This window comes from Procambarus clarkii, chromosome 5 (genome assembly GCF_040958095.1).
Source record: "Procambarus clarkii isolate CNS0578487 chromosome 5, FALCON_Pclarkii_2.0, whole genome shotgun sequence".
NCBI classification, from domain to species: Eukaryota; Metazoa; Arthropoda; class Malacostraca; order Decapoda; family Cambaridae; genus Procambarus; species Procambarus clarkii.
The window spans coordinates 39,942,709-39,966,760 of NC_091154.1; the positions used below are offsets into that span (position 1 = coordinate 39,942,709).

Consider the following 24,052-nt stretch of genomic DNA (forward strand, 5'->3'; position numbering starts at 1 on the left):
CTGTTGAAACTGTTCTGTCAGTAACAGAAACTGTTACTGTCAGTAGTAAGCAGTGACGGATGGGGGAGAACTGCCCTTGAGCAAAATGGTTCTAGAACAAGACACACACACATAATGTGCACATATAATTACTATACAAGTCCCTCTGTCAAGATATTTGCTCGAACGAACAGGCTGACGAAGTAATTGGAGAACTTCGTGGCGTTTTGTGTGAATATCTGGTGGGTTGTAACAGTTAACTGACTGGCTCTCTAACTTGTGACCGTTTACTTCCCTGTCGTTGCTGTTGCAACCCGTCCTCTTACAAATAACGTCGCTTTTCGCTCGTATGCGCCGCTATGGCCAAAAGTGGACGTAATTTGAAATGAAATGAAAAATGAAGGTGTTTGAAATGAAAAAAAAAAAAATCGACTCACAAAAGTGACGTACTGTCGCGTTTTCTGTTTGAATCGTCCGGCTTACTCGGTAAGGTTAGAAGAGGAAACTTTTAAATCCAGATGGAACGGACCTTTTAACTTTGTGTGCTCACTTCGACAATAGCACTTTCCAAGAGCGCTCTGCTGCTTGTTTAAGAACCACTATGTATGTACTTTCATGAATAAAATTTACTTTACTTTACAATTGCTTTACTATTAAGTGAACTTTCTGCGATGATGGAAGAGTTGCATACACATCTCTCCATGGGCGCGGTTATTGGTGTTAATATTTTCTATACATTTATGTGTGTGTGTGTCGGTCTGGTGTTAAAACTAAGCCAAAGAATAATTTAGCGACAAAAGAAGGCCATCTACTCCCCCAAAACAAAAACATGAGATGGGGAACTAAAACAATGTGATGACGCATTGTTATCTCATGAGCACTAGTGTCAACAAAGGGGCTTATCGCCTAATGTTTTTGTCAGACAGGCAGCTGTTTGAGCATTCTCAGGCCGACCAGCAGAGAGAAAGAGAGAGAGAGAGAGAGTCACATATCATGAGAAAACATGAAATGGTATCGATAATATTTCATGTTTTCTTACGATATATGATTTGACTTACAAATCTCAAAATTTCGCATTATATATTGCTTTTTTTTTAGCGAGTTTTTAGCTTAAGGCTTGATAGCTTGTGAACAAGTTTTAAAAATAAAACGCATTCTCAAGGGATTATCTCGAGCACACCATAATAATAATAATAAATAATACTACATTTTTATTCAGGAAAAGTACATACATAGTTGATATACAAACATAATGTTGGATTTATAGATAGAGCCTAGTACATACAATACCTAAAGCGCTATACGCATAGCGTTTCGGGCAAGACAGGACAGGACTCCTGATAAGACAGGACCCCTTACAGGACCCCTCTAGCGGGGATTCTGACCATTACACCGAGACCATGACCAATGACTCATCAGCAGTTCTCACTAAAAGCTACCTGTCTCAAAATCTGTCAATTATGAAATCAATAACAAACAATGCTGCCATTAAAATCATATACAAATTGTCATTGATATATTTAATTCAGATTATATTACCTTTATATAATAAAAAAACTGTATTTCATCTTCAAGCACTCCCTCTAAATGTCAACATTACCCCACAAGTGGTAATTCGTCCCAGGATGAGAACCGCTGTCTTGAAATACTACTACATTTATTCCTAGGGCACTCTAGAGTAGATTTTGTGGTGCGGTTTTTGTTGTAGGAATGGGTACGGGGGACCATAATAAATCAACAAGGTCAATCACTGTTTCAACTGTTGGTCTAATTGTCTATGACAATTGTGTGGAGCTCCGTGACGTGATTACTCTTATCCGTCAATGTTCGACAGCGGGAGCTGGTATATTTATATAAATAATAAATATATAAATAAATAAATAAATAAATATGTTTATTCAGGTAAGGTATATACATACAAGTGATGTTACATTAATGGATTGATATATAGATAGAGCTAGTACATACAATGCCTAAAGCCCCTATTACGCAATGCGTTTCGGGCAAAATTTCGTTCTCGCACTTGCTTATAGTCAATATTGGCTTATTTAATAAGTGTATATGTGACATACTAATTGATTGTGAATATTTCAGTTTGCCTTGAAAAGCTTCATAGAAAACACCGACCTCACCTAAACTTCTTAGTATATTAAGATAAGCATCTTATTGCTTCTTATTTACAATTATTACTTAACCTATCAACGGTATAGGTTAAGTAATAATTGTAATTAAGAAGCAATAAGATGCTTATCTGAACATACTAAGAAGGTTAGGTGAGGTCGGTGTTTTCTATGAAGCTTTTCAACGTAAACTAAAATATTCACAATCAATTAGTATGTCACATATGCACTTATTAAATAAGCCAATATTGACAACCGATGCAAAGACAGACAAAATATGAGCTGTTTGCTGAGGCAGCGTTTGAAAGCTTTTAGCAAATGCTGATTGGGAAAGCGGTCGAAGTTGTGGATGTTGGGCGTCAATAATCTGTGTTTGTGTATAATCTGTATAAATGGTGTAGCCTCCGTGCACCGCACACAGAACGAGCGGTATCTTATCTGTGGCAGCAGGGGAGTGTGAGAAGCGCTACGAGGCATCCGGCCACGGTACGTCCTCAGTAATGACACTAACACACACCCGGCTGTCGGTGCCTCGAACTTCCTCGTCACCAGTGCCACCCTTCGCAGAGGTCAGTCGGACTACTATACCTGCCATTCCTTTCCCAGAGGAAAAGTAAACGCCATATAAATGAGGGAGGGAGGCGGGGAGAGAGATTACTAGACAGTGAGGCGGAGAGGGAGATTACCAGGGAGGGAGATTACCGGGGAGAGAGATTACCGGGGAGAGAGATTACCAGTGAGGGAGATTACCAGAGAGGGAGGCAGTGTTAGAGATGGAGGCCATGTATAATAGTTTAACACAACCTGTGAACAACCAAACGCTGGATACCTATTCATTATACGTTATTAAAGAAAGCAAATTATTATAAAAATTTTCCTCGACTGTGTATAAACAGTTTCACACTTACATCCCATCAATTTGTCATCAAAATATTTCTTGACGTATTGATGGAATGAATATAATGATACATCCTCCATCAACGCTTTCTTGTATGAGTGTTGGTGGGTTGTGTTGTCCCCCGTAACAAAACACAAGTTTCCATTTACGAAAACAAAAATTGTGTTACTATTATTGTTTTGATAATTACATCATCATTATCATCGTTATCATCATCATAGTCACTGTCGTCTTTATTTGAATCCAATACTTTCAGATGTTCTAGGACGGATCATGATTGGCTAGACAATAAATAATGGAAGGAGTAGAACAGCAGCAACAGCAGGCCCAGCTGCAACAATAAGAGCAGCAGCATAAGGAGCAACAGCAGCCCCAGCAAAACTGACATTCCCAGGAACAGCAGCAGCATAAGAATACTGGGAGCGAGGGGCCAGGATGGACAGTGCGGGTTGGCAGGCGGCGGGACACCCATTGGCGCCTGTATTACTCCTACTGGCGTTCATGCCTCTCGCTCCGGTCCTCACCCAAGCTTCCAAAGCTCTTGCCGCCACCGCACGCGTCAACCAACTATACGACTGCGTGCAAAGGGCAGGTCAGGCGATTATGTGCGATATTGTAAGAGAAATATACTCTAGTGAACGCATGGTCACTGCAAATGGAACAATGTTTATTACGGACTATTGTAAACATGCGGATATCCTTCCAGTGTTTGAGAGGACGTATCAACCTTTCTGTAACTGCAACCTGATGGAGACAGACTTCGATTTTTCCTTCGGTTATGATGTTTTGACGAGCGTGTGCGTGCAGGGATTTGAAGCTCTGAGCGAGGAGTGTCGAGGTGCGGTCCACAAGCTACGGGAGCTGGTGAGTGAGAAGGTGTATGATGAGGAGGAGGAGGACGTTGTGAGGGTCGTCGAGGCCATCAGGAACACCCAGGCAGCTATATACACCGGCCTCGGACAGATTGTCCAGAAGGATTTTAGTCAAAACATGGCGACTGTAGAAGAGATTTTAAATAATCCTTTAGAAACACATAATCGATACGATGAGGGACACATAGTGAAGAAGAGTGACATTTTACTACCAAGTAGTTCGTCCCAGTTGGTCACTAAAGGCTATAAGGAACTGTCAGAACGTTACGAGAAACTGGCAGATCTCAACCCTCGTACCTGGGTGAAGAGAGAAGATGGCGTTACCAATGTCAAATGCTTCGAAATACACCAAACATTCACTCAACTAAAAATTTTAGAGAGCAACAGAGCAGTTGATGTGAAGGATCTTCTGAGGGTGAGAAGGATGGGGAGTGTGGAGGAGAAGGCTCCGGGGGCACTGTTGCTCTGTGGTCTGGCAGGCTCAGACAAGACTTCACTGTGTCGTTACCTCGTCCATGACTGGTGCAGAGGAAGCCATCGGGTAAATAATCTTAGCAACTTTCATCTCGTTTTCCTCGTCGAGGTTCGTAGAGTTCGCTCTAGACGCCTTAGAGAGTTTCTGCTGGATGAGTTAATGCCAAACACCAGTGCAGGCTTGGATTCCGATCTCATCATACCGACTTTGAAAGAGCTAGACGTGCTCTTCATTATAGATGGTTATGATGAGACGGACAAGATATCCTCCGAGCTTCTGGAAGACATTTTCGCCAAATTTGGGGATAAACACATCATCATAACGACCCGTCCCGAGCTCTACACGGATGCTGTGTGTGTGGCCAGACGACACCGGGTCGAGTATCTCTCGCTTGACATCTGTGGGTTTGACACTGAGAGACGCGACGAGTTTATCAGAAAAGTCTTCGGTGCTATGGAAGAAAACGTGACGGAGTGTGAAAAGCAGATTAAAGAATTCTTGCAGTACATCCACGAACGAAGAAATATCTTGAGCGACTATCTTGCTCTCCCGCTCACTACTGCACTCCTGATGCTAAGCTGGAGACATAATCCCGAGGTTGTCAACCAAACTACCACAGCCACGCGCCTTTACCAGGAATTCTACCACCATCTCCAAAAAAAACTTGCCGAGCGACTGAGTAAGGATTTCATAGGCGTCAACGAACTGCCAGATATTTTGGATAGCTTATTTCTCTGTCTTGGAGAGCAAGCCTGGGCGATGCTTAAGCAAGAAAACTACGTAATATCAGATGACTTTCAAAATAAGATTGAGGAAGAATGCAAGAGAAACCGAATAAAAGTAGTTGAGTTACTGTCAGGGTTGCACATGTGCCACCTTCATGACGACCCGGACGTGTGGAAGCTCAGGGTAGCCTTCCTGCACCACGCTCAGGCCTACTACCTCGCCGCAACCTTTCTGGCTCACTCTCTACAAAAAGGAAAGTTGAGGATTCAAGACATTGGAAGCCAGGTCGGCTCCTGTCCGGGACTTGAGCAAGTTCTCTTGTTTCTGACGGGTCATTTAGCCTTCCAAAATGCTCTCACCAATTCGACTGTGGGTGACATTTTTAACATCATGAAGAGAATAGACGTTGATCCCGCAAACTATGACTTTTGGTGGAATATATTTGTGGAGAGTCACACACACCCACAGGTTGGTATAATTCTTGCTAGAGATAAACTTTCACACAAGCACTGGCAGGTGGACGAAACGAATGTTGTCTCAGCTCTCAGACTTATTTGCTTCACTCCAGTGAGGTTGGTGAGTGTTTACATCGATATCCCCACCACAACGGAGCCCCACGATATACCTAGCTTCCTCCAGACGCTACAAAACGTTGGCGAGAACTTGAAGAAGCGACAGAGGAAACTTATCAAAGTCGAACTGCATCTCCGACGTCACGATGCATGCGACCAGAGAAAAACCTCGGACGATTTCCTGAGGGCGCTGGAGTCGTGGGGTGACCTAACAAGCTTTACGGGCAGCTTGGGAGACCAGCCAGACGATGAAGTACTAGCAAGGTGCTGCAGCCTCAAGGTAATACAGGTCAGAATAGCGACTGTGGGAGCCTTTATGTCTCTTAGCAACAGTCTCAGGAAGATTCACAGAAGCGTGAAGAGTCTCCACGTCACCCTGGCCCTTCCCGGCGGTTGCCCTGTGGAGACACTCTCAGAGCTGAGGCACAATGGAAGTCTGGAGATCTGCCTTGTGGCTATGAAGGACGAGCAGAAGGAGTGGCTGGTGTCGGCCATCAAGAAAATGGGAGGAAGGTAAGTGAACAAGTGTGTCTGAAGAATGATTTCCCTCTCAAGCTTTAACTAGCGGTAAATGTTTGGTTGGAGGCATCGTTAGGGCGGCCAATGGTCATTTAACACATCATCTGATAACACTGGATAGCATATGATAAGACATATATAAATAAGTTTGGGTGGATATATAGTATATTATATATATATATATATATATATATATATATATATATATATATATATATATATATATATATATATATATATATATATATATATATATATATATATGGGTTGCACATGTGCCACCCATATATATATATATATATATATATATATATATATATATATATATATATATATATATATATATATATATATATATATATATATATATATATAGGCGTCGCCTCATGTGGACCAATAGGCCTTCTGTATTTGCCTTTATTTTCATGTTTTTATATACAACAACTTACGAAACCACTTGGAAAATCTGGAAATTTAGTCATGTATTATATTCTGAATAAAAGTATACAAATCATTACAATTCGGCGTCACAGAAGCATATAACATGATAGAACAACACAAGACAATACTTGATAAATAACTTTACAAGATGAACCTGAACACCTCCATGAAGCACACAATAACATCATTAAGAAACAGAAGCCTCATCACACATTGTGCCACTAGATTACTCACAACATATGATAACATCAGATAACATACAGCAGCACTGTGCATCAGTGACTAGAGATAGCAGAGTAAAAGTATACGACACTACGTAACACGAAATAAAGAGGAGCTCTACACGGCACAGGAACGGTGCTGAATGTGCTCGACTCTCTTCTACTATGTGCTACGGTCTGTTGTTGTTGTTTTAGACTCAGCTACTCGGAACAAAAGTTCTAAAGTAGCACGGGCTATGGTGAGCCCGATGTGGACTTACCTGGCACAGGAGCGGGGCTGTAACTCCGTTATACTCGCTGTTGTTATAGATTCAGCTACTCGGAACAAGTTCCAAGTAGCACGGGCTATGGTGAGCCCGTAACTTACCTGGCACAAGAAGCACGGGCTGTGGTGAGCCCGTAGTGGACTTACCTGGCACAAGTAAATAAAATGTGTGAAATATAGATTGTAATGGTTTACGCTTGACATTTCTCATTTTCTTTTATTAACTGAAAAAATTCGTTTTCTTTGAACCTAGTGCCGATGTAACAATGTTCATTCAATTTTGTAACTAGCTTATCAAGACTAACTTATCTAAATATTTTTTTTAGGGTTCAGTCCCTGAGCCCATTACGTGTCTCTGTAACCCTTTACGCTGTCGCCCATAGGATATGTATGGGGTGCATAATAAATAAACTTATGATGTAACGTGATTGCAGCGTTTGCATTTTCAGCACCTCTCCTTATGTAGGTAATCAATCTTCACTTAGCTGGTGGAACACTATAAGAGAACAGTTCAGCTGGAAGCCATTTGACGGGAGACATCTCCCGTCACGCAGGGTGCAGTCGCACCTCCACAGATCTCCAGTATCATCTATTGATACTGGTAATGGTTCAAGAGGGCCACCACTTACGGGCTATTCATGCCCGTGCCACCTTTTAGGTGGCTTAATCTTTATCAATCAATCAATCGGAAGCCATTCAGCACCGCTCCTGTGCCAGGTAAGTCCACTACGGGCTCACCATAGCCCGTGCTACTTGGAACTTGTTCCGAGTAGCTGAATCTATAACAACAACAAACATGGAAGCCTGGTCTTACGGGCTCACCATAGCCAGTGCTACATGGACACTTCGTTCTGAGTAGCTAAATCTGAAACAAAATGGAAGCCTGACAAAGTTACAGCCCCGCTCCTGTGCCAGGTAAGTCCACTACGGGTTCACCATAGCCCGTGCTACTTAGAACATTTTGTTCCTAGTAGCTGAATCTATAACAACAACTGGAAGCCTGAGCCAGGTGCTATCTCCTTAAATCTGTCAGATTAGTGATAGTTACATGCTGCTCAAGTAATTTAATTAAGTTTGGAAATTGTAATGGTTGTCTTGTTAGCCTAGGCAGACTAAGCCAGCGTGGATGGATGGATGACAGGACCGTTCTTTATCTTACGTTCTCTCACTTGTAACGCTTATACTTTCCTCCCTGTACAGAGGCGGGTGCCGGCACCTGAGTCTCCAGGACTGCGAAATGACCTACGACGGGTTGGAATGGATAGTGACTCACCTCAAGGGAACCGTCCATAGCAAGATATCCATTGAGGCAATACGGTAATCCAGTATGGTGACGAATCCATATTGTCTAAGAAAACACTGGAGGTGCTGGCGACTGTCTGCAGTACCGGTGACATGCTGTAGCCTCGTAACGAGTAGATCATCCCAATAATATTCTCGCTCCAAACTCATTATCCTAATGAGAGAATCAAAGCTCTCGTTAGCACTAATTACTGAACCCAAACCTTTTCTCTACTTACAGATAAAATGCCTTCCAACCTTTGGAGAACAGTGAGGACAGCGCCCGAGCATGTAAGCAGCAGAGTGGCGAGTAATAACCCACCATTTGGTCACCATTTGATCCGGGAGACATCTCCCGTCACGCAGGGTGCAGTTGCGCCTCCACAGATCTCCAGTATCAGCTCTTGATACTGGTAAAGGCTCCAAAGGGCCACCACTTACGGGCTATTCATGCCCGTGCCACCTCTTGGGTGGCTTAATCTATATCAATCAATCACCAATCGAGTAATAACCAGTCTTCTTTCAAGTGTGGTTTAGAACAGACACTTGGGAGATACTGTACCGACTCTCAATGCACAATAACTTTTTTTTAGAAAATGGTTTATATATTTTTCTCTTTCTTTAAACCCTTCACTGAGAGGAAACTTTGCTTTTATTGTAGCATTTGATTTTGTAAATAAAACTTAAGTTTCCAATAGAAGAAGCGCCAATGCAAACGTTAGGTGAACAATTGTAAACTGTAACTAAATAAACTGTTACAATAATTGTAACTAAACACTTTATATAGTAAACAGTTTTTCAATATTTTGGGAAACCACAGAACCTTTAAGTTAAAAAAAAAAATTATCGGAACCGTGCCCAAGAGATTAATGATATGCTCACAGGCTATTTATGCAATTTATCTAATGAACATATATATATTATATAAATTAATGGAAAATAATATATGTTTGGGAATTTATAGGCAAATAAAATAACATACACCTATTTTAAACTCTCCAGACTATAGTAAACATGAAAAACTATATTTTCCGAGTTAAAGGAAGTACCATGCATTGGAACTTTTAATAGTAAAATTCATAATATAAAGTACAATACAAACATGGTAATAATATAGGAATAAGTAACTTGCAGAAAACTTACAATAAAGTTACATGTAAACTTCAGTAAAATAGTTTCGTAACAGATATGATAACTAATATATAACTAACTTACATAAAGAGCACAATAGTAACAAAATAAGTAAGATGTTGTTGTTAAAGATTCGCTACCTGAAACAAAGTTCCAAGTAGCACGGGCTATGGTGAACCCGTAGAATAAGTAAGAATGTATGTACCCTAGAGCATGTATCAAAGTAACCAAAAGGAAGTAAAGTAAGCACAACGTAAGTAAAGTAAAATAAATATCAACAAGTACCAGAAAGTAACTATTTAGATAGTCACAAGGGGAAGGACCTATTTGTTACTAAGTACAAAATACGGATACGCTTAGTTGACTTGCATGTGCCTACATGTTACCGTAACTCAATTGTGTAGAGTGAATTTAAACCTTAAAGCCTTACAACGTATGAGATTAAGTGTAGGTGACTCAAGGTAATTTTAACTAAGCTATGCAATACGTCTACTGCCTGAAGTGGGACATATCACTCTTTGGGAGTTTCCGGCAGAACACTCCTAATCGTCAGCAGGCCAGCTGGCGCGGAAACCACCCAGCCCTAAGTACAAGAAAAACTATATACAGTATTATGTTAGTTTGCGTCACCTGATCAATGTATATAGACCTACCAAATGTAAACTTGATAGAGATTCTTGTATCCTATATCAACATGTGTAATTGAATGTGAACACATACAAGAATTTCTAGTATCCCAAGTTTGCTTATTGTAAACAGCGTACATGCAGTGTAACTCGCAGCATATAATACTGATCAATATGTTAACAAACTCTGAAACTTTTGTTCATCAATGCTGAAATATAGCTATACAAACATTGGGGGTTCAGATCCGCAGCCTCAATACCTGTGAGTTAGTTTAGTTCATTTATTATGCACCCCATACCCATCTTGTGGGCGGTAGTGGAAAGGGTTACAGAGGCACATAATGGGCTCAGGGACTGAACCCAACAATTCATTTAGCTAAGCAAGTTACAATCTTGATGAGCTAGTTACAAAATTCAGTATAAGTCGTCACATCAACAATGGATTCGAGATGTGACTCTTAACATTTATCCACTACCTATCATAAAGTAGTTACTAGAGTCCCTAATAAATTGACTTTACACACTCCCCCCAAAAATGAGGTAGGGCTAAGGAGCTGAAGTTTGACATCACTCTAGTAGTTTCAGGCAAATACTTTAGTCGTGATCAGGGGTCTACCATAGCCACACGACTATATATATATATATATACCGAAACTACCCACTTCATCAACCCCTTTTTATCAATAACAATCGTCTTATCTGATCAACTAGGTGTCGCAGTTTAAGCAACAAAAATAACCGAACAATGCTGTGTATAAGGCATTAACTAAATTAACCTGTATAAACTCATACTTTCAAAAAAGAGAAAATAACTTATAGTACCAGAAAATGTCATATTGGCTTAGTTATTCTGTTATCTTAGTTAATCTGTTATCATTTTTATAAATTTTGTCAAGTATTTACCTACTTAAAATTGTCTTAGAATAAGGACCTGCCCGAAACGCTGCGCGTACTATAGTGGCTTTACAAGAATGTAATTACTATGCTATGTATCCTCACAACCCCTATGTACCTTCTTGTATATATATAAATAAATACAAGAATATCTAAGTGTTCAGTGAGGATCCACAAGGTCTTCTCTGAGTACTCATTATTTTCTTCTCCGAAGCTATGGGGTCCCTACACTTGCACCAGAGGTGGTACCCCTTTCAGGTTTAATTAATAATATAATATAAATAAATAAATAGATAAATATTAGCTTTGATCGTGCGTCTGGCAAGAGCGCCTGGTCCAAGCACACAGTATAAGAGATAACGAGGAGGAGGACCGACGGTGCTCCATGGTAGCTTTAAATACTTTACAAATCTCCTTGACATGTTTGCCGCCTGGATCCCTCGCTTTAATTGCCTAGTTAAGGTAAGACAATGCTATTTAGCATGCTGTGACATCATTAAGGGAAGTGGATGATGGTGTTTCATTATGCTTGATTTAGTCATACTGAGTCATCAGGTTTCTGGGAGGAGTGTTGGCTTGTTTGACAACAGCGACAACAGTTTACCTGGGACATGACAACAGTGACAGTTTGCCAGGGACATGACAACAGTGACAGTTTGCCTGGGACATGACAACAGTGACAGTTTGCCTGGGACAGGACAACAGTGACAGTTTGCCTCGTACATGACAACAGTGACAGTTTGTCTCGTTCTTGACAACAGTGACAGTTTGCCTCGTACATGACAACAGTGACAGTTTGCCTCGTACATGACAACAGTGACAGTTTGCCTCGTACATGACAACAGTGACAGTTTGCCTCGTACATGACAACAGTGACAGTTTGTCTCGTTCTTGACAACAGTGACAGTTTGTCTCGTTCTTGACAACAGTGACAGTTTGCCTCGTACATGACAACAGTGACAGTTTGCCTCGTACATGACAACAGTGACAGTTTGCCTCGTACATGACAACAGTGACAGTTTGCCTCGTACATGACAACAGTGACAGTTTGTCTCGTACATGACAACAGTGACAGTTTGCCTCGTACATGACAACAGTGACAGTTTGCCTCGTACATGACAACAGTGACAGTTTGCCTCGTACATGACAACAGTTTGCCCTGTTCATGACAACAGTTTGCCCTGTTCATGACAACAGTTTGCCCTGTTCATGACAACAGTTTGCCCTGTTCATGACAACAGTTTGCCCTGTTCATGACAGCGACAGGTTTATTTCGCTCATGACAACGGGTACAATTTACCTCACACCTGATGTAATAGACCTGACCAAATGTAAACTGTTAACAAAATTATTTACACACTCTCCGTCAATATGTGATGGCGTGCAAAAAGATATGAAAAGATACCCTATTCCCAAAACAACTCTATAACAAATGTCCAAGAAATGTGTAAATATTTAATTCAAATTTATCTACCAGAATTTTTTGCCAAATATCCCCAGTTTGCTAGCTGTAGGTAGTAAATGTAATAAATCATGTATTGTAACTAATCATTTATTGTGGGCAGTGGTGATTGGTAACCAGTTCACCACTGCCCACTGTTTGGGGGGCGGGGTAAACATGTCACTTGTGACACTAGCTCTCCACATATACAAGTTGATTAGCTTAAGAGACTGTACTTGTAGTTGGCCTCAAACCCATTGATAATGTAATAATATACTGTACATTAGTTAATTTTGTAATTAGGACATCAAGACTATACTTGTTTAGCTAAATGAATTTTAGAGTTCAGTCCCTGAGCACATTATGTGCCTCTGTAGCCCTTTCCACTACTGCCCACAGGATGGGTATGGGGTGCACAATAAATGAATCACACTAAAACTCATAATTACGGGGAGAGTTTACTGCGTGAGTTCTACAACAAGCTTTAGTTTGTTACACGCTCTTGACAATGGAGACAGTTTGCCTTGTTAATAACACCAATTCCAGTTTACCTTGGCAATGGTAATTGGGACAGTTTGTTTTGGGTATGGTAATGGACAGTTTGCATCGATCATGGTGTAGCACCATAAATGGTTGTACTGTATTTAATATTTCACTAATAAAATTAGTCAGTTCACACAGGATTTTTGCAGTGCCAATTTGTTGGTCCTTACCATTTCAAAAGTCACACCTTCAGAAGTGTTAATGTTCACATTTCAGGCAAGGTCAGGTCAGGTTATGTCACATGACCTTGCCTTGTGCCAAGATGATAATTATCAACAGTTGGCTGTGTTCTTCCCATGAAATAAGCCTCTGTCTAGGTGTGGTAGGAAGATAGCCAGAGGCTATCTCCTGGTTGGCAGGGCTTAGCTCCTGGTTTCCTCTTAAATACTCAAGCAGTTGTACAGTGGGATAGAGGATTCCTCGCTCCACCAGAGGATCTAGCGAGAGCAGGCCACAGTCTTTACCGGCCTGTCCCAGCCGGCTGGGGCCTTGATGGTCAGCTGTACCCCCCTCCCTCCTCCAACCTATGCTTACCTCTAACTAACCTATTCTCAGAGGCCTTGGTGTTTTCTGTTTTTCTCCAAATTACATGTTGTGTAATTTTCAGGGGCAGACAGCCATAGTTGCTCTCAATTTCCTGTGTAATGACTCTGATTCTTAATGTTGATATGACAACATTCTTCTTAATGATTGATTCTTAATGTTGATTAAACTTAATCGGTGTAAACACTCTATGCAAATAAAGGGACCCAGTTTATGGAACTCACTCCCTACTGAATTGAAAAGCTGTCCAACTTTTACATCATTCAAAATCAATACTAAAAAGTACCTAATTTCATCTTCATAGTTTTTCACTTTTTGCCTTAAAATTGCACTGTATCAATTGCTACCCAATCTCCCAACCTTTATGTTCCCAATTTGAACATCTTTACCATTGTGATCATTGCTGTTTTCTTAATATGTGCTGCCAATCTGTTGTATGGTGTTTATAAATCTTGTTTATCTGTATCTTTTGCTACCCAGTCTCCCAATCTTTATGTACCCAATCTGAACATCTTTACCATTGTGATCATTGCTGTCTTATATGTGCTGTCAATCTACTGTATGGTGTCTATTAACCTTGTTTAAATTACTAATCAAGCTGTCAATGTAATCAATCAGAGCTTTAATATAACAATGTGCTTTAATATACCTACTTATCTCTCTCATCTCATTTTTCTCTTGTAATGTATCTTTATCATTTATCAATTCTGATTGAAATTACCTACTTAAAATTATCTGCTAGATTAAGGACCTGCCCGAAACGCTGTGCGTACTAGTGGCTTTACAAGAATGTAAATACTGTACCATCCAATGTATTCTCACAAACCCAATGTACCTTCTTGTATATAAATAAATAAATAAATAAATAAATAAATAAATAAAATAAATAAATGGGAAAGTCAAGGGGAAATGATTATATTATGATATCCATATGAATAAATTTTCATGAATGCTGTATATGATAATTAATGTTATATAATGCATATAATAAACTTTCCTGAATATATAATAATAAATTAATGATCAGTCATTAAACTAATAATCAGAGTAACAATAACGGTTTGCCTTGATACCTGGTTGATACCATTAAACAGTTTGCCTTGGTCATGGTAAAAAAAGACAGTTTGCATTGGTCATAATAAGAAGGATAGTTTGTATTAGTCATGATAACAAAAACAGTTTGTATCAGCCATAGTAATAAGGATAGTTTGCATTGTTCAGGAAAATATACACATTATAAGACTTGAGATGATACAATTCTTCATAATGTATAATCAGTTGGACTTTCACATATACAAATAAGTTATTTTTTAGCAAAATTAATACACTTTTAATTAACAAGTTATTTTATATATGTAATTATGAACATTTTCAAGCTATAAATGCACAAAAAAATAAAATATTAAAATCTATAACTTTTACAGTAATATTTTTTAACAGACAGGTATAGTCTAGATGAGCAGGCCAGCTATGTTACATTTTATCTAAGGAACACCGACACTAGTGGCCTTGATGACATGAAGCCAGCAGCCTGTCAAAAGTCCCCCATTTTTCCTGATGATTTTTTTCCAGCTGATGTTCATTAATATGTTACTTCACTGTGTTAGCAAATAATGTGCAATATAGGTACAGTATAGATGATAAATGACAGTGTCCCATAGCTAATTGCATTTTAGTACTTGTCTTCATTGGGCACTCCTTCCTCTCATCCCAACTCCTATACTGTCTTCGTATCCCTTCCAAATGCTAGTCATATTGGCTTAGTACTTTCTCCTCATAATTATATTTTATTATTTGATTTTTCTATGTTGTGGTGCCCATATACAGTATGTTGGTGCCAGATCTAAACACATCACATTCAGTATAATTTGTTATATTGAATCATTTTGTATTTTTTTTAGCAAATTAAATTGTTAGGTGGTGGAGGCCAAAACCGTCAGTAGTTTCAAAGCGTTATATGACAGAGTGCTAGGAAGAAGAAGACACAACATGAGCATAGCTCTCATCCTGTAACTACCTTACATTACCTTGAGGTGATTTTGGGGGTTAGCGACCCCGCAGCCTGGTCATCGGCCAGATGGCCAGGCCTCCTAAACTATGGTAATTACAGAACAAGTTAATAAGAGCAGGTAGGATGCATGATATTGTAGTTTTTTTTTCCAGTTTAAATAACTTATTAAGGACCGAGTACACATTCTGTTGATGACTGAAAATTAACCCCTACACTGCGCACCTGTTTTTGGCAAAAATTTCAGGGTGCAGTTGTTAAGGTCATACAGTGTATTTTTGTTTTTATAAATATTCAGCTAATGTTAATGTCAAAATGTTTCCAAACTCAATCATTTTCATTTGAAATCACAAAGAGTGATGAAAACATTAAAAAAAAACTTAAAATATGGCCTAATTAAAAAAAAAATTGCACAATCCTCAGAGTCTTAAGGTGCTTTGTGCAGTGCAGTGGTTTTAAGTCACATAATTGGCTCAGGTGCTGAACCATAATGATCTTCAATCTTGGCAATATACATTTGTGGCAAACTAATTTAAATAGAGTTTTCATTTGCCTGTAATATGTACCCCACACCCAAGGCAGGGATGAAAAGTTAGTCACATGTATGCACTACTTACAGTAGGCAAGCTTGAAACTTGTACAATAAATGATATTTTCACTAAATGCAGTGATTAAATGTTGGTCTCATTCTTACCACCTTTTCCTGGTAATAACCATCTCAATATACCTTATGTAACTATATTATTTTCATTTCATATCCCTACAGTACATTATATTTATTAGCATTAAGTACTTAGTTTTGATTTGTGTGAGACAACAGCCTGTGTTGAAGCCTGCTATTTTTAATCTAATAAAACTTCAGAGAATACATACAAAATTCATGGGTACCAAAAATCTCTATAAATTGTTTTTGTATTAACATGTAAATGTCTTTGCAAAACAATTCTTAATATGTTATTAATGCTCCATTAATGTATAGTCACTTAAAAAGAAATGGATGAATTTGTATAACATTTTCTCCTTTCTGTATAGTATTTAAATTTTCAGTACAGTAGTAGGAAACTGAATAGACGTATTTATTTTGCAGGTTCCTGGAACATCTATAATGGGATAAACATTGTCTCATACCTATGATTGCATAAATGGTTTATCTTGTGTGAAGGAGGGTCTTCTCTGCTTGCTCGCCCTTGGTCTGTCTGTGGCCCATAGTGGATCCTACTCTAGATATTTTCAAGATACTCACGAGTTCAAGATGTCAAACATTTACACACCAGAGGACTTCGCCTTTGCCAAACTGTACAAGTGTGTTCATGTGCCAGGACAGAAAGCTATGTGTGATGTAGCAAGGGCTATGTATGCTGACAGTCGAATGAACACAAAAGGCGGAACTATGTCTCTCAGAGATTTTTGTACTCAGACTGGTAAAAAAGAGAATGAGTTTGATAATCACCTTGATGATAATATTATGGTGGTTGAATTTGATATTACTTTTGCATTTAAATTGATGTCAATAGCATGTAACACACTCTACTCAGATTTAAATTGTCAGGCACAGATTAATAACTTGAAGCTTTTAAGAAATGAAATTAATCACAACTATTCAAAAGCCGAGGACAGTATGAAGGACACATGTGATAAACTGAAGACAATCATTAAAGATATATATAAAGGTGTGGGTTTAGTTGTGAATCAAAATTTTGACACAGAGTACTCGAATGCAGTAAAAATACTTGATGAAATCATTGCTGCAAAAGTTCAGGCAGGTAATGTGGCCACCATTGATGACATAATGAAGTTTAAGAAGGATAAGATATTTGTAATGACTACTGAAGGTCGAGATGAACTTCATGCAAATTATCAGAATTTGAAGATTTTAAACCCTTTCATCATATTGTTGGATGATTTTCATAAGATTAAAGACTTTCGAGTGGACAAGATTTTTACCCCATTGGAAATTGAGGACAGAAAGGGTGATATTGATATGAAAGAAATCCTGACAGTGACAACACGAGTATCATATACAGGGGAAGAAAGACTGCCAGGGTTGTTATTGTTCCATGGTCTTCCTGGGTGTGGTAAGACATCCCTATGTCGGTATCTTATTGACAAGTGGCTCGAGAGCAGCACAGAGATAGATGGTCTGAGCAATTTTGATCTTGTTATTCTTGTGGAGGTTCGGAGGACAGTTTCAGGAAATGTATTAGAGTACTTAAGTGAACAGTTGATGCATGAAACATGTGGAAAGTTTAAAGAGGAAGATATTATTTCAATACTGAAAGAGCTGAGTATTTTATTCATTATTGATGGTTATGATGAAAAAACAGATAGATCTAGTGGTCTTGTGAAAGATATTTTCAAAAATTTTGGTGACAAGCGCATCATCATCACAACTCGACCTGAAAAACTGAAAGAAGCTGTAAACATAGCAAAAAAATGCAATATTTATTATCTTGAAATTAAGGTGTGTGGTTTTGATGATGACAGACTTAAGGAGTTTTCAAAAAAACTATTCAGGGAGATAATAAATAAAAATGACTATGATATGGAAATAAGCAACTTTTTCAAGTATATTGATGGACCAGGAAGGGTGTTGGATGAACACTTGAAGCTTCCACTAACCACTTCCCTTTTAATCATTCTTTGGAAACACGATTCGGAGATTGTAAACCAGGTGACCACGCTTACTCGTCTCTATCAAGAGCTTTTCTGGCTGTGTCAAGAGAGGTTAGCTCGGCGCCTAAGTAGTAAATGTGCTGTGCCATATCAAAAGATAAAGGGAGATCTAGCTGAGCTATTGATTCATTTAGGAGACCAAGCTTGGATTATGCTACAGGCAGAAATGTACACACTGCAAGAAAATAATCTAACTGAGATTTGTAAAATATGTGATGACAAGAAATTACTATCACAGGAGGTCCTGGCAGCTTTTTTAACATGTGAGGCTGATAAGAATTCAAAAGAGAAATATATACCGGTATATGAATTCTTTCATAGGAGCCAAATGGAGTATTTTGCTGCTGAATTTTTGAGTGACTGCATCAAAAAGAAGAAATTTAATTTCAAAGATGTAGCAAACCAGCCTGAGAGTTGGGAATCATATCAGGAGGTTATAAAGTATCTAACAGGTCACTTGGCAAGTCAGAAAATTTTAGAAGACAAAGTTGAAGACCTCTTTTCTCTCATTGCTAAAGCAGGTATTGAAGATCAGAATTATAACTTCTGGTGGAATATACTTAATGAGAGTCAGCCAGTAATAAGAAATAAAAATAATAAATTTGAAAAAGTGGCTCATCCCAAGATAAATACCATCATTGCCAAGGACAAATTACGAAACAAGGACTGGAACCTAGACCATACAAATGTTGTCTCAGCCTTGAAACTTCTTAGTTTCACTCCAGTCCAACCTAACAGTCTGAAAATAGAGATTGAGGGGAACAAAAACCCCCAGAAATTACCAATGTTCTTGGATGTAATGGAAGGGGTTGGTAACAAGCTGAAGGAACGAAAGACCAGGAGGATGATAAATGTAGATCTTGCCTTGCTGAATCATGAACGTTATGAATGTCAAAACACTTCAGAGTCATTCCTTGATGCATTGGAATCCTGGGCCAATCTGACAAATTTTACTGGCAGTCTTGAGAAGCCAAAAAATCTTTCTAACTACAGAAGTATCAAGACTATTCGCGTGAAAGTGACAAATTTAGAGGCTCTTGAATCCTTGAGGAATTTACAAAACACCAGGACTCTACGCATTACTCTCCAACTGTCACCAAATGATTATCAAGCAGAACATTTTCCTGATTTAGAATACAAGGGAAACCTAGAAATCTCCATGCTTGACTTGAAGGATCATCACCAATCTTGGATAGTGGAAGTTGTTAAAAGACTGGGTAAAGGGTAAGTTTTTCATATACAGTATTTACATCAGAGTTTCTAGTGTAAGAGCAAATGGGGATATTGAAAATAATCATGAGAGAATATTAAATAGAAGTATGAGACTGGAAGTAAGTGGAGGGAATAAGTCAAGTCTGATGGGTAGAAATAATACAAAAGGTGTAAATGTGATTATGATTGTACTTAATAACATGAGAAGAGTTCAATATAGTATGCTAGCTGATATAATTATACAAATTTTACCCGAGAGGCACCATCTACGTAATCTCGACAAGGTCAAGAAGCCAGTGATTGGTCAAAGGTCATCCACATTCCCACAAAATTTTGTTTCCTGATTTGGCATTTATAACTTATGGTGAATTATCTCCTATTGTTTGTTACTTATTGTGGTCTGTTGAATTTGAAGCTGATGCCCCTTGTGTAAGTTACATCGGGCATTTTAAAGTAGTCTGGATTAATATCTACAACTTTGTTTAGTGTTTTCAAGGTCTCGAGATCAGCCCTGTCATGCCTGGTTTCTAGTGTTGCTAGTCACAAAGCCCTCAGCCTTTCCTAGTATGAGTGCCGACTTAGTTCCAAGAGGAGTTTTGGCACTCTTTGCTGAACTTTTTCCAAATCGGTTGTCTCTTTTTAATGGCAAGGTCTCCATTTTTGATACAGTAGTACAGATGGGGGTCACACTACCAATTTCAACAGCTGAATAACCACTTTCTTTTCCTTAAGGTCAAAGGTTCATTTGATTTGTTTCTGAGGTTTGGTTGGCTTTTTTTTTTTTTTTAGTCTCACTTGCTGAGCAACTTTCAATGATTGGTGGATCATAATGCCTAGGTTCTTCTTTTCTCTTTCAATTTACTTCTTGAGTTGTGTTCTTGATATGGTAATTATAATGTGTATTTAATAATAATTTATTGTGTCGGGACAGGTAGCCAGTATGTAAATACTATACAGTATATGTTAGGCTTATATCAAGGTCTCCCTCCAGGATCAAATTATTGACCCATGCCAGGCTGCAACCCCCACAATAAGCCGACTAACTCCTGGTACTCTTAATGGTAGATCGAGAATGAGCCCCGACTGTACTACCGAGACTCTATAGTTATGGTTGTTATTGCATAGTTTTGCATAGTTTTTATGCTTGACGTGCAAGGTCTTGCACTTTTCAATATTGAGAAGTATTTACTGGTCTTCTGACCCTTTGTTGAGTTCATATCTATAGAGATGGTAAATACATCAATGAGGAAACTGAATTGTAAAAAAGTTAACGGTGTTGATTTGTTTACCTGACTTTACCTATGGGTCATCATCTTTAGCCACTTCTTAGAAAACAGAAAGCAAATGCTTGTCAAAGGTTCCCCATTATTGTAGAAGATTTTCCTGCTGAATGTTGAACTGGAGTATTGTCTTGGCATTTATGACATAGATGGGTAGGTAGGCAATTTCATGGGTTTATTGCCCATGACTGAAAAAGAATCTCCTGTTTTCTGCCCTACACTGTGGCTTGTTGAGCTCAAAGCTGTTCCCCCTGGTGTGGATATTATTGAACCTTTGAAAGAAGGAATCTGGATTAATATTTTCTAATTTGTTCAGTACTTTAAAGGACTTGATGAGATCAGCCCTGTTGTGCTTGATTTTTAAACTGTTGCTAGTCCTGATGTCATCAACCTCTTCAACCTTTCCTGGTATGAGAGTTAACTTAGTTCTGAAGTTATTTTTAGTGCTCTGCTTTCCAAAGCAGTTATATCTTTGTGAAGGTGAGGTCTCCATGCTTGGATACAGTTTCCAGATGGTTGCGCACCAGAGATTTGTGCAGCTGAATTACCACTTTCTTCTCTTGAAGTCACAGGTTCAGTTATTCATTAAGGTTTGGTTGGCTTTATTTACCAGTTGAACAAATTTCAATGACTGGTGAATTATAAGTCCCAAAGAATGGAGCAATATTCAGCATGCTTTGTGATGATGAAAATTATGGTAGTTGTTTCCATTCAATATTGTTCAATTCAACAGATAGTGTCTATATTTTCTTCTCTAGAAGAAGCTGGTTAATACAGTATTAACATTACAACAGCATTAAGATCCTGCAAGAAATACCAAGATTTATTTGGTAATTTGCATTCTCATTTCTTTCCATCTACTTAGCACAGTTTGTAATCGACAATGAAATAGTAAAACTTCATTCATTGGCACTGGAGTATTTCCTCATGCTTTTCCTCCTTTGATGATACCTACGAGTGATTTAGATTGGTTTAATTTGCATAATCACAACAAAGACGTTTATTAAAGTTACATAGATTAACTTTCCATTTGAACTTCAGTATGTTTTTCACACATTTTATCTACTTGGATGGTGGTTGATGAAATTAGTTCATGTGAAGCTTTTTCATTTTTAACAAATTATCAATGATAAGTGTTGAAATTCAAAATCTCCAAGATCAATATTACAGTAGCTACTTAGCACATGGGATAGTTGCTGCTTAATAACTAGCATACAATATGTATTGCTCTGCTGTATCATTTAAATATACTGCTCAGTATTTTGAAAGTTAATTATTGTAAAAATATTGTTAATGAATATATATTGTCATAAAAAAACTTAAAACTTAGAGTAGACTATAATAATCTCTATGTACTTTTTATGTGAAAAGTATCCAAATTATTTTCAAAAAAGTATTTTTGTATTTCTTAATTTATAAAATTAGGCATATGTAGCTCTTGCAAAAATTCTTCTAGACTTAAGGTATATTGTACTAAACAGAAGCACTACTAAAAGTTATGAGTTCTTGACAGATGTGGGTGCTGGCGCCTGTCTCTACAATTTTCCGATGTCAAGAATACGACAATTGAGTGGCTGGTGAAGAAACTTAAAAACTATTTAAGTGACAAGCTGACCATCAAAAGTAACATAGAGCAATCTGATGTATACTTGGAAACTCTGAATATGATGGCTGCTTTTGATGTTGTATGGCTTACATAATGCGAGGCCTACTTTGCAGTTACCTTGCAATGATTTAGGGGCTCAATGTCCCCGCAGCCTGGTCCTCGACCAGGCATCCTCATTGCTGGACTGGTCAACTGTTGGATGTGGATGCTTGCAGCTTGACGTATGAATCACAGGCTGATCTTATTGGGCCTCACAGAACATCAGATCTATTGAGATATTTATTTCCAGGTATCAACCAGGGCAGATCGTATTAAAACTGACAGCGAGACAGTGACAGTAAAGACGAAATGAAAAAGCGACAGAAAAATTGCTGTGATCCACGACAGGAGAGTCCAATGATGCAAACTCCCAGGAATTGTCAACAGGAAACCCTAATCAGCAGGATGCAAGACACGCAGATTAATAGAAGGCAGCGGCTGTTATTCCCTACAACATGTCAACTGAACTTCCATCAAAAGCTGGAGTGTATGATACATCTGGCTAAGGAGTGTTTTGAATATGAACCAATATTCAATGAGGGTCTTCGCTGGCCCTAAATAACAGTTGGGACAGAAAAGGCTGTGGAACACCTAACAACGGTTGGTTTTGAGAATATTGTGGTTATTCCAGAAGGTATGATGCACACCAAGATCACAGTTTTTAAGTATCCAACTTATTTGGATCCTGATTATCTTCTTCTCAACAATGATAGTGTTGTTTGGGCAAAGAGGAACAGTGTTTGTGGTGAAAAACAAAGCCAAGTTGTTGCCTTGGTAAAGGGTGAGGCTTCAGAAAGAATTTTTGTGCAAAGATTAGGCTACAGGAAAGTTGCAAAATACTTTGAGGAGCCCATATTATGCATGAAGTGTTCTCGTTTGGGACATATGACTTGGAAATGCCAGTTTAACCCCAGGTTAAACTGGCATTTGTGTGGCATTTAAACCAGGTATTGTGGTAAGAAACACGACTCGCGAAAGTGTAGAGTCAAGATTGAAAAAGGTGAAAAGTTCATCCCATCTTGTTGCAATTGTCGAGGTAACCACAATGCTGTTTCCTATCTATGCCACATGACAACCCGTCCTCTTAAAAAGAACGTCACTTTTGGCCCGTATGCGCGATATGGCTAAATTTGGACGTAATTTGAAATGAAATCGACTCACAAAAGTGACGTTCTGTTCCGTTTTCTATTTGAGTCGTCCGCCTTACGCGCAGAGGTTATGAGAGGACACTTTAAATTCACGTTTTTCATAACGTTTTGAAACTTTATGAGAATTTCCTGCCCACCTAACCTATCAGAGGACCCTTAACTTACTGTTGTTGAAAAAGAAATCCCAAATTTATTTTAATTTTTTTTTCATTTTCAAATTACGTCCAAATTCGGCCATACGGGCAAACGGCCAAAAGCGACGTTCTTTTTAAGAGGACAGGTTGCACATGAAGCCTTATACAGTATATATTATATATAATAATATATATATATAATAATATATATATATAATAATATATATATATATATTATATATATATATATATATATATATATATATATATATATATATATATATATATATATGTCGTACCTAGTAGCCAGAACTCACTTCTCAGCCTACTATTCAAGGCCCGATTTGCCTAATAAGCCAAGTTTTCCTGAATTAATATATTTTCTCTACGTTTTTTCTTATGAAA

At 38.4% G+C, this 24,052-nt stretch overlaps 2 protein-coding genes across 2 annotated transcripts; both read left to right on the forward strand.

Moving 5' to 3' along the window:
- Positions 1-2,522: 2,522 nt before the first annotated feature.
- On the forward strand, positions 2,523-9,110 carry LOC123763317 (uncharacterized). Its single transcript, XM_069301601.1, has 4 exons — positions 2,523-2,668; positions 3,254-6,155; positions 8,289-8,405; positions 8,611-9,110. The coding sequence occupies exons 2-4, from the start codon at positions 3,433-3,435 to the stop codon at positions 8,612-8,614; spliced, it is 2,844 nt and encodes a 947-aa protein (XP_069157702.1). The 5' UTR covers positions 2,523-2,668; positions 3,254-3,432; the 3' UTR covers positions 8,615-9,110.
- A 2,244-nt stretch (positions 9,111-11,354) lies between these two features.
- LOC123763301 (uncharacterized) lies at positions 11,355-22,682 on the forward strand. The gene is made up of 3 exons (XM_045750450.2): positions 11,355-11,482; positions 16,643-19,452; positions 22,234-22,682. Exons 2-3 carry the CDS (start codon positions 16,808-16,810, stop codon positions 22,418-22,420), a joined length of 2,832 nt encoding a protein of 943 aa, XP_045606406.1. The 5' UTR covers positions 11,355-11,482; positions 16,643-16,807; the 3' UTR covers positions 22,421-22,682.
- Positions 22,683-24,052: the final 1,370 nt, after the last annotated feature.

What these genes read in the sequence shown, in the direction of transcription:
- LOC123763317 (XM_069301601.1), top strand. Translation starts at nt 3,433, where the DNA reads ATGGACAGTGCGGGTTGGCAGGCGGCGGGACACCCATTGGCGCCTGTA. An exon ending in ATCAAGAAAATGGGAGGAAG is followed by an intron (nt 6,156 to 8,288) that starts GTAAGTGAACAA and finishes CTCCCTGTACAG; the next exon opens with AGGCGGGTGCCGGCACCTGA.
- LOC123763301 (XM_045750450.2), top strand. Translation starts at nt 16,808, where the DNA reads ATGTCAAACATTTACACACCAGAGGACTTCGCCTTTGCCAAACTGTAC. An exon ending in GTTAAAAGACTGGGTAAAGG is followed by an intron (nt 19,453 to 22,233) that starts GTAAGTTTTTCA and finishes AGTTCTTGACAG; the next exon opens with ATGTGGGTGCTGGCGCCTGT.